Below are 9,778 nucleotides of genomic sequence, written 5' to 3' on the forward strand. Positions count from 1 at the left end.
AGAGAGAGAGAGAGAGAGAGAGAGAGAGAGAGAGAGAGAGAAAGAGAGAGGGGGGAGGGGGAGATCAGCCTTTTCGGTTCGTGATACAGCTCTCGCGAACTAAAACTATCCTTACTATATTAAATTGGCGATTCGTTGATCCACGAAGAAGCCTTTCCGCGTTTCAGCCGAGAATCACGCGCAGATTACGTTTCTCGCCGAAGTGAAAATCTTGAGATCATATCCGAAAGCGACGATTATCCCGCGATATTGTTTCCTCTTTATTCATGTAATCTTCCTTCTTCTACTTTTCTTTACTTGTAACACGCGAGTCGCAGCGAGTTCGGGCGAAGCTTCCTCGTGAGGCTTCACGGCGGAGATTTCACTGAGAGTTCGTCTCCTCCGGTACAACTGTCTTGTGTGCAATTGTCTTCGCACGAACGAGGTCTTCCACGGCGTGCTCATTCAGAGCTAGTCGGATCGACGGGTTTAACGCTGAATCGTGGTGAATCGCGACTCGGTGAAGCCTCACGGAAACCTCTCGCTCGGCACCCGTTTATCACGCTTCTCTCTCATTTGGCACGATGTCGTGGAGGTGTGTACGATAATACTCGCGATAGCGTATCTTCCACAAAACGCGTTTCCCGACGCGTGTGTGCGTGCGCGCGTGTGGGTATGTGTGTGTATATGTGTTTTTTCGTCCCTCCTCTTCGCTGCGCTGTCAAACAAATTCCTGATGCGAAAGGAACCTCGGAGTCAGCAAAAGATCAATAGTATCGGTCCGCGGTGAGTGTAGCGGTCGCGGAATTAAATCGCAAAGCATAAGGCGGCGGAGTATTCTCTTCCCAACGACTCGAGTGCGTTCGCGCGCGCGTTCTTGGCGCGAAAACAAATTTCCGTGCACCGCGAGGCGCTTCGCTTGCTTTCGGATTTTTTTTTTTTTTTTTGCGTCGAGCGCTCATTTTCGTTTGCTCTCTCTTTTCTTTTTTTCTTTTGTTCTTTTCTCCCCAAAATCGTCTTCGATACCACGGCGCCCAGGCGAAACTTCGTAGCGAGTACATTAATCGTGAGTATATTCGCCGAGAGACGCGCGTCTCTCGCTTTCTTTTCTCTCACATATAATATATACGATAAAATTTAAACGATGCAAAGTTGAACGAAGAGACAACAACGTACCCTAAGTGTTACTTTCCGTTCCGTCCGCCGAGAAAGAGGCCTCTGCGGTCGTCGTTGACCCTTTCACCCTGTCGCGCCGCGGAGAAACGGCAGGAAAGATGTCTGGAATCACTTTCGATCGGAGTTATCATCTCATCATTCTTAACAGAACTTACTTAATTATCCGACAAAGAATATAATCAAACATTACGCCGTAATCTGTCGTATGCAACCCGAGTAATCGGTGTTACAATCTTTTTCCGCAAAGAAGCGCGGTCAAATTCCGCCCAATCTTTTGCGGATCAAAATTTTGGTTCCACTTTGTAGTTAAATTAAAGCTTTTGATACGTAGATTACAAATATGTTAGTGCCAAGAGGGACGGAACTATCGTTCCAGAGAAAATGGTGCATCTAAAATTTCATCCTCGCTAGATGGCGCCACTGAGCCATCCATCTAGTGATGATGGAATTTTAAATGGGCCATTTTCTCTGGAACGGTAGCTCCGTCCACCTTGGTACTTACATATTCGTAATCAGCGCGTCCAAAGCTTTAATTTGAGTCCAATATGGATTCATAATTTTTATCCGGAAAAAAATTGGACGGCATGCCTATGACCGCATTCTTTGGAAAACAAATTTAATTCTTAGTTTAACTTAATTCGCGCAATTTAATGTTCAGTTATCAGCTTTCTAATTCAATATTTTAATCACAATTAAAGATTTTTTTAGAGGATACCGTGCGCGAGACCGCGCGAATGGGCTGGACGATCAATGAGGACCTCTTCGAACGAGACCCTCGGCGAACGATCAATAAACATCTCATACAGTAACGATCAAATCGAGGACTTCCAAAACGACAGAGGGTTGCTTTGCTGATGCTTGATCGTGAATATTACGTAAGGATGTCGCTGAAAAGAAAGTGCGTGCGCACGAGCACTTCGTTCCTCGCGTTCGACTTCTTTTTTTTTTCTAAAAGGAGAGATAGAAACAGTCTTTGTGTGTGTATATGTGAAACCACGCGTCCTGGAGCCGACATCAGATGCCGCGCTCTTCTCTTAGACCTACCTAGGACTCTCGTCTGTCCTTCCACCTACTGAATTCAATCGTTCCCGAGAGACGCGAAGGTCCAAAGGACGTCAAGAAGGGATTTGACTGGTGTACAAGTTGCAGAAAACCGATTCTCTCAATTTGTGAAGAGAAAGAGAGAGGGAGAAAGGGATAGCGCGTGTTCTTAAGAATTAATAAAAATTAACAAAGTTACGAATATCTTTGTACAAGCGTGTGTTTGTGTGGGTCCGGGCGCTCGAGCCCGTTTTGCGCGGCGGTGTAGCCGACTCAGTCTTTCTTTCGTGTGCTCCGCGAGGATGCTTTTTAACGTAAATCTGACGGAAAAATGCATGATTGAAAAAGTTACATTTTACAAGTGACTCGTTGCCATTGCTTATTATATTCATCGGAAAGAAAGAAAGAACTAACTCGTCATCATTACCCCCATTCTGAAAAATAACTCACCAGCGTTGCTCAAGAAAGAACGAGTTGTTACAATTCTCGTTATTTTCCCCGACACAGAGTTCTCTTTTAACTCGTTGAAATATCTCTCAAAAAATCATCGAAAAATCAGTACGTCCTTTAGACCTTCGCGTCATCGGAATATACGCATGTCCGGTCTCGTTTTCGTCCGCAACCAAGTCCGTCGACGGCAGCTAAGACGTTTCTCCTTGCCCGAGAACCTGAGGAAAATCCTGAGCGATGTGTCGTCCAAGCCCCGACGTTCCTGATGCCTCGCTCCATTCCGGCCTCTTCACTCCTGCTCCACACTGATGTCCACCGTTCTCACCCGGGACGAGTCGGTCGGCAAGAGTTGCAGGCGCTCGGGTTCCGCGTCCAACATGATGATGCACATGAAACTCTTGCCGGAGGCTTGATCTCTAGGGTAGATGGTGACCGGCGCGAACTTGTCCACCGAGCCGTCCACGTAGGAGCAGAGCTTCCGGTATACCTGCGGGAAATGCCGCCTCAAAGACACCCCGCGCAGCCTCAGCTGCCGTTGGATGTTGGTGAAGCTGATCTCCCGCGCCTTGCGCGGCGTGTTCTGACCGTTGTTACCCGGCAACGAGGTGAGCACCAGGGTCTCGGGCGAGTCCATCTCCCGAGTGATGTTGCAGGGTGACGCAGGGGCCTGCTGTTGTTGCTGCTGTAGCTGTTGCTGCTGCTGCTGCTGTTGTTGCTGCTGCTGCTGCTGCTGCTGTTGCTGCCGCCTGGCCTGCGGCGACGTCGACGACGAGGAGACGTGCTGTTTAGCCGCACCATCCAATCTAATCTTTGCGCACCTAGACACCAGCTGCCGCTCCCATCTGACGGCGCCGCTGGTCGGCACCTCGCTCACCACGCATACCGCCACGTAGAGCACCAGCCGCGCCTCCGGATTGTACGTCTTGCAGAGGCGCATCAGCTCGGCGTAGAGCTCGGCACCCATCTCACCTGGCAGCAGGTCCGACCAACGCACGTAGGTGGGCTCGCCGAGGTCGGCGAAGCCGTTGCCGACGAAACGCTCCGCAGCTTCCGGGCTGGAGAAGAAGCACTTGACCGCGCCGCGACCATGAGCGGCGTGTCCGCGTCGAGCGAGCGCGGAGATGTGCTTGAGCGTGGTTGGGTCCTCCTTCGCCGAGGACAACACCTGACGACAGAGACTGCCGGCGCGCGAGTGCAGGCAGGTTCTACGGTGACGTTGCCAATGCGCCCGCCGACACTCGCGCGAGCAGTACAGGCAGGTGCAATTGTGGCAGCTCTTGTAGGTCCTGCGCGCCTCTGCCAACGTCGTGGAGTTGCCGCACTTGTTGTTGCGACAGCGCACCACCTTGTCCGCCGAGCTGCCGTTCGTCGAGTCCTGCGCGTTGTCGAAGGAGACCCTGCGATGACGTTGAACGCTACCACCGGCACCGACGCCACCACCGCGTGGCATCAACGACGACGCCGATGCCGATGGACGGGAGGGTAAGGTATCGCTACCCTCGCTCTTCCGCCTCACCAGCTCGCCGGGATAGAAGGTGCGCTCCTCGACCGCCGCTTGCACGTCCATCACACTCCTAGCGGACTCTACGACAGGTTAGGTCGAGGTGTCGTTGTCAATATAAGCGGGCTTGGTGCGGAGAGGTCGGTTCGTCAGGAGGACGATGAGGGAGGATGTCGGAGAACGAGAGATTCGAATGAGTCGATTTAGTCTTGGAAGAGTGTGAGGCTGCCGAGGAAACTGAGGACGAATGATTGAGGGGGAATGAACGAGTCCCAGATAGACAGAAATGCTAAACATAGTATGCAAACACATCTAACCCTTTATCTAGTTTAATGTTACTCTCAAGCAACATCGATTTCTCATCAGTTATACGCAAGAACGACAGACGCAGAATGCATTTATTTAGCTCTGTTGCTCTGGAGCAGCATCTGTTTTGTTCGTCTCAGTAGTTTTGATTTTTGTCACTGTGATTTCTGCCCGATAAAAAAATGGTGGAAAATATATTTTCAAGATAATATTTTGAAAACATTCAGGAGACATCATTTGCTTCATTTAAACACTCAAAAGTTTATTTTCTTCAGTTTTCTTGTCTATCAAATAAAGAATTAGTGTATACTTTATTATGCTAGCGCAACAACACAATGTATTTAAAATATATTTGTTTTAAAAAATATCCCTTTGTGTTACGCCACAATTTTAATTAAAAAATATTTACTTTTTATTACTATAATAATAATTCCGGATTAACTGCTTTCTCTTTCTGGCAAAATAAGCAACAATTTTCATGATGGAATATTACTAGAGTTTTCATAGCGTCTTAAATGATTTCTTTTATATAAAATTCTTGCTGTGTAAGGATCTCTGCATCTCTGCATACTTGTGCTTGTTACTAAGGAGATAATGTACCGAAATACTTCTATCTGGGGTGATTCGAATTGGACCTCTTGGAAAAGTGTGATAGTGGCGAAAAGGATGGGGATGATGAAGGAGAACATCGAAGAACGAGTGGCTCAAGTTTAAGTTTAGAAGTGTTATGGCGTCGAGGAAAGTGAGAAGATGAGAATGATGAGGAAGGATATGATGACGTCGAGGAGGATGAGGACGATGATACGTAATTGATGATCGATGCTTCAGCGAAACGACGTCGTTGGCCAATGGCAGACACGAATGATTCGGCGAAGGTGATGCCGACAACAGGTCGCCGATTCGTTCTCGCTTTCCTCCGTCATTGTCGTCGAGAGCCAGCGCGTGGAACGCGTTAAAGCACAATGACGTGTGGCGATCATAAGGGTGACCTTCTTCAAACACCAATTAAGTTAATTACGACAATTAGCTCAGCCGGCAGAGTTGCCAGTTTGAAAGATAAAGACCAGTTTGTTACTGAAACAAGTAAGAAAAGTTCTCTTGTCTTTCCGCTTTTTTACAATTTTTTTTACAATTTATACCTAACATTGCTATCAGGGAGAGAAAGTTAAGTATTGACTGTTCTGTTTTGCTAAGGCGAGATTATTAATTTCTTATTTATCGCAAGATGACAAATTACATAGCTAGAAATTGTTGTTGGCAAGTCTCCCGACGAATCATTAATTAGTTTAACCGGAGTTTGGAGACAGTCATCTTAAGCAAGCCGTGTGAGAGCGTGATGATGATAGCGATATCGGCGTGTATATGTGTGTGTGTGTGTGTGTGTGACGTGATCTTCAACGACGCATTCGCTAACACGTTGAACGCCATGACGGTGACCGGTGCTATGATACTACCGCGTCTCATTGAATTACGTATGAATTACATACATTGAGTGCACTTGAAACATTAATCGTACTTTGCTAACGGAGAACCGGTGAAACGAAGTGAAAAAGATATATGCGCCTTGAATTGCGCTTATTTACCCTGTCCTTGGTAAACTCGGTCATCAGTTAAGATTTTGTTCGATCAACGTGAAAATCAATGTGTTAATTCCCGTCGTGACGGTGGAACTTTGCTAATCTTTCCTCTTTGCCGTTAATTCGCGTCTCCTCGCGTGTGTCATGTGAGTTTTTCAGTGACTCAACTTGGCACTTCAAGCCACGCTCCGGGGAAACTAAAATACTGAAGCAAATCAAATTAGATAAAAATCAAGTGGAAGGAAGAATGAGAAAGCCGACTAAAGAAAGAGAAAGAGAGAGAGAGAGAGAGAGAGAGAGAGAGAGAGAGAGAGAGAGAGAGAGAGAGAGAGAGAGAGAGAGAGAGAGAGAGAGAGAGAGAGAGAGAGAGAGAGAGAGAGAGAGAGAGAGAGAGAGAAAGTGAGAGAAAGAGAGTGAGAGTGAGAGAAAGATAGTGGAAGCGAATCGAGATCTAATCTAAAGAGGAATATGCCAAACTTCGAAATTACAATCTCGTTTCGTCAATTGGACGAGAATGAATGCACAAAGGACAAATGTATCGCGTTCTCTAATCTCCCGAGCGGAAAATTCTCCACTGTGCGCGACAAAAATATCGACAAGTACACTGTTTGACTACTGCGAGCGAACTGTATCTCGGTGATAAGAGACCACAAGTGGAAGAAGCATTTGGACAGTACAAAAATGAGGGGGCACAGCCGCAGGTTCGCGCAAGAAGCGAACCGAGTGACAGCTCACAGCTCCCCACGTGCTATCAAGCTTGATCGTGCACAGAACCAGAAGCGGGTCCGCGTAACTCTTCAGCTGCACTTTCTTCACGCTCTCGCCGTCGACAACCGAAATCTGCGTATTATCCGCGACGTTAAGTTGAATGAGAGATCGTTATCGCTTCTCCTGCTAAATCGGATGCCGCGTTTACCGAATCAGCGATCTGAAATTCTCGATTGAATTCTCGATTGAAAGTGAACATCGAGAGAGATCGCGAGAGAGTGTGTAGAAAGCGCTGCTAGAAAAGGATCAGACCCAGAAAGAGAGAAAAATATATTGAAAAAAAAAAAAAAGTATAAGAGATAGAGAAAGAGAGTGTCGAGAGTCTTGGTGATGATTGTTGTCTTACGATCTCCGTCTCAGCTCGTGTTATTAATTTCGCTCCTAATCATTCGCGCGATAAGCAGCGAGCGGCTGCGACGGCCGGCCACGGCTAAACTCGTCCTCGGACTCGGGGGTGGCTACGACCCCGCGAGCATTACACGCCCTTAGGCTCGCCTCTGCAAAGGTGCAAAAGTACATGAGTGGGCGCATCGACAGGTGACAGCGCGAGACACGCGTTTATTATCTGTGCCTTCTCTCCCTTGTACCGTGTGTGTGTGTGTGTGTGTGTGTGTATCAGGTGGACGATTCTCGTTCATATGGGATCGTACATATACGGTGTACCACGATACGCAAGATCGACTGGATCGAGTCGATCGAGATCTACACAAGGGAGACTCCGCCAGATCCGATTGAATAAACCGGGTGACGTCTCGTTTTCGTCTCACTCGAGACTGCTTCCCAGCAGCCGAGATGAGAAAGAGAGCTCTTTCTCTTTCTCAGCGGAGCGAATCCTCGTCAGTGAGAGAGAGAGAGAGAGAGAGAGAGAGAGAGAGAAAGAAAGAGAGAGAGAGAAAATCCTACATGCCCTCCCTTCTGTGTGCCTTCTTCGATACGCCAATACAATGTGAATTTGAGGATGTGTGAATATATGAGAGAGCGCGATCTTATCCCGGGTTCTCACGTCTTATCACGCTCTTTCGCCCCAACGATCGCGCGGTGACTGGTGAGTGGCGATAAGTGGCGACGAGGCGAAGAGAAACGCAAGTTTTTCAGCTCCGCGCCGCAAAACAGTGGAATAATAATGCTGACCAGCCATTGCCGTGCGCGTCGTGGTGTCCTGAAGCGGACGTACACCCCGGCGGCGAAACGGAATCAATTAAAAGAAGCAAAAAAGCAGAAGTAGAAACACATGTAGAAAAATGAACAGAAACTTTCCCGAAGCCTCTTCGGGATCGAATTAGCCGCCGCTGGCGTAAATCCGCCTTGACTACTTCGGCGCGCACATTGGCTTTTCTTCGGGATTAAAGCAAGGATACGGTAGAGAGAGAAAGAGAGAGAGAGAGAGAGAGAGAAATAAAGAGAGAGGAAGAGAGAGAGAGATCATCCTTGGTAGGATCTGCCTCAGAACGAAAACTTACATAGTCCTCCTACCTTGGAGGTCTTGGCGTAGGTCGCTGCAGCTCTTCCCGGCTTTCGCCTGGCCGACGTTCGTACGATGGCGGATGGACGTAGCGGTCATGACAGGTCCTGGGCCAGGACTCGGAGTACGCGACGCGGGTGGCAGCCCCAGGAGGGAGTCAAGTACGTCCTCCAGGGTCGTGGAACCCGGACTCGGTTTGTTCCGCAGAAGAGCTGCCGTCGCCATCGCCTCGTCCGTATCGCTCTGGCCCGATCCTGATCGGTTTCATGCGGGGGTAAAGAAGAGACAGAGAGGTTTGCGTCATCCTCTTGGCCTCGAAAGTGTGCGTGTCTGTATGTATATATGTACGTATATGTGCGCCGTAAACCCTTATCCACGCGATTTTCCATTAACCCCGTAATTAACGTTAAAGCGGTTACCTTCTGATCGCCTCTTCAACTCGATTTCATCAATTTTCACTTACAACATCCGTATCCTGTGTGTATGTATGTGAATACGCGTGGGTGTCGAAGTGAGAACGGAATAATCTTTTCTAAAAAAGTCCATCCCTTTTTACTTCCATCGACCCCGTTAATAATCAAAAGCGGATCCTTTTCCCACTGCGTACTTCCGGATTAATTTGGTTAATTTTCTCTTGATCCTCCCGCGCGAGTGTTGTTCGTGTTAGAGAAAGAGAGAGAGAGAGAGAGAGAGAGAGAGAGAAAGAAGAAAGGGGGAGACTTTCGCAGCCTCCATTAAACAAGTGTGTGTGTGTGTGTGTGTGTGTGTGTGTGTGTGTAACTGACGAAATTGTCGATTTGCTCGCTCGCAATTCGCAGTTCTCAGATACTCAAAGGTGGTAAGACAATGTGCCTCGTTTGGTGTGTGCCGGATCGAGTCTCAGGATCGGGACTAATAATAAGTGATCGATTCGATACTCGACACAGTCGATTGTGCTTTACGCGCGCGCACGTAAGTGCGGCTTACAGCAAGGATAGAGAAACAGGTGGATGGAACTTGGACTGTTGTGCTTAAAAACAGGTACGTCGTTCCCAGGTGATTCGAAGAAGTGACCAAGATCCTGCAGCACTTACCGTGAACGCAAGCAGAACGTGGTATATGCACACACGCACACACACACACACACAGTATGACCGGAAGTGAACGAAGAGACGTTCACTGCGAAAGTGCGACAACACGAGAGCGCCGCTACGATAGATAGATAGATAGATAGATAAGTAGAGATAGATTCTCGGCTTCTCTTCCAAAAATACATAAAGAATATAATATGTACAAGATTCACTTGTGACGATATATCTCCTTGTACAATGAGAAGTATTGCCGCAATTAACCGATAACAATCAACAATAAACGAAACATACATACAAGATAGCTGAAAAAATAAAAATGGAAATAACAGTTTAAAAACAGAGAGAGAGAGAGAGATGGAGACGGATGCAGAAAGAGAGACAGAGAAAGAGAGAGAGAGAGAGAGAGAGAGAGAGAGAGAGAGAGAGAGAGAGAGAGAGAGAGAGAGAG

The 9,778-nt window shown here is 47.7% G+C and overlaps 1 protein-coding gene across 12 annotated transcripts in view; it reads right to left on the reverse strand.

The window, feature by feature from the left end:
- Nucleotides 1-9,778, reverse strand: part of LOC116842387 — a 70,298-nt gene continuing 60,520 nt past the window's right edge. For 3 of the 12 annotated variants that reach the window (XM_032811534.1, XM_032811537.1, XM_032811533.1), the window contains 2 exons: nt 8,272-8,514; nt 1-4,230 (listed from right to left, as the gene is read on the reverse strand). In XM_032811534.1, coding sequence (XP_032667425.1) covers nt 2,936-4,230; nt 8,272-8,514 — 1,538 coding nt within the window. In that variant the 3' untranslated portion in view covers nt 1-2,935. The other 9 variants (XM_032811538.1, XM_032811535.1, XR_004377720.1 and 6 more) reach the window with 8 other exon arrangements.

This window comes from Odontomachus brunneus, unplaced genomic scaffold (genome assembly GCF_010583005.1).
Source record: "Odontomachus brunneus isolate Ranch 3 - 2012 unplaced genomic scaffold, Obru_v1 Obru_scaffold_025, whole genome shotgun sequence".
NCBI lineage: Eukaryota > Metazoa > Arthropoda > Insecta > Hymenoptera > Formicidae > Odontomachus > Odontomachus brunneus.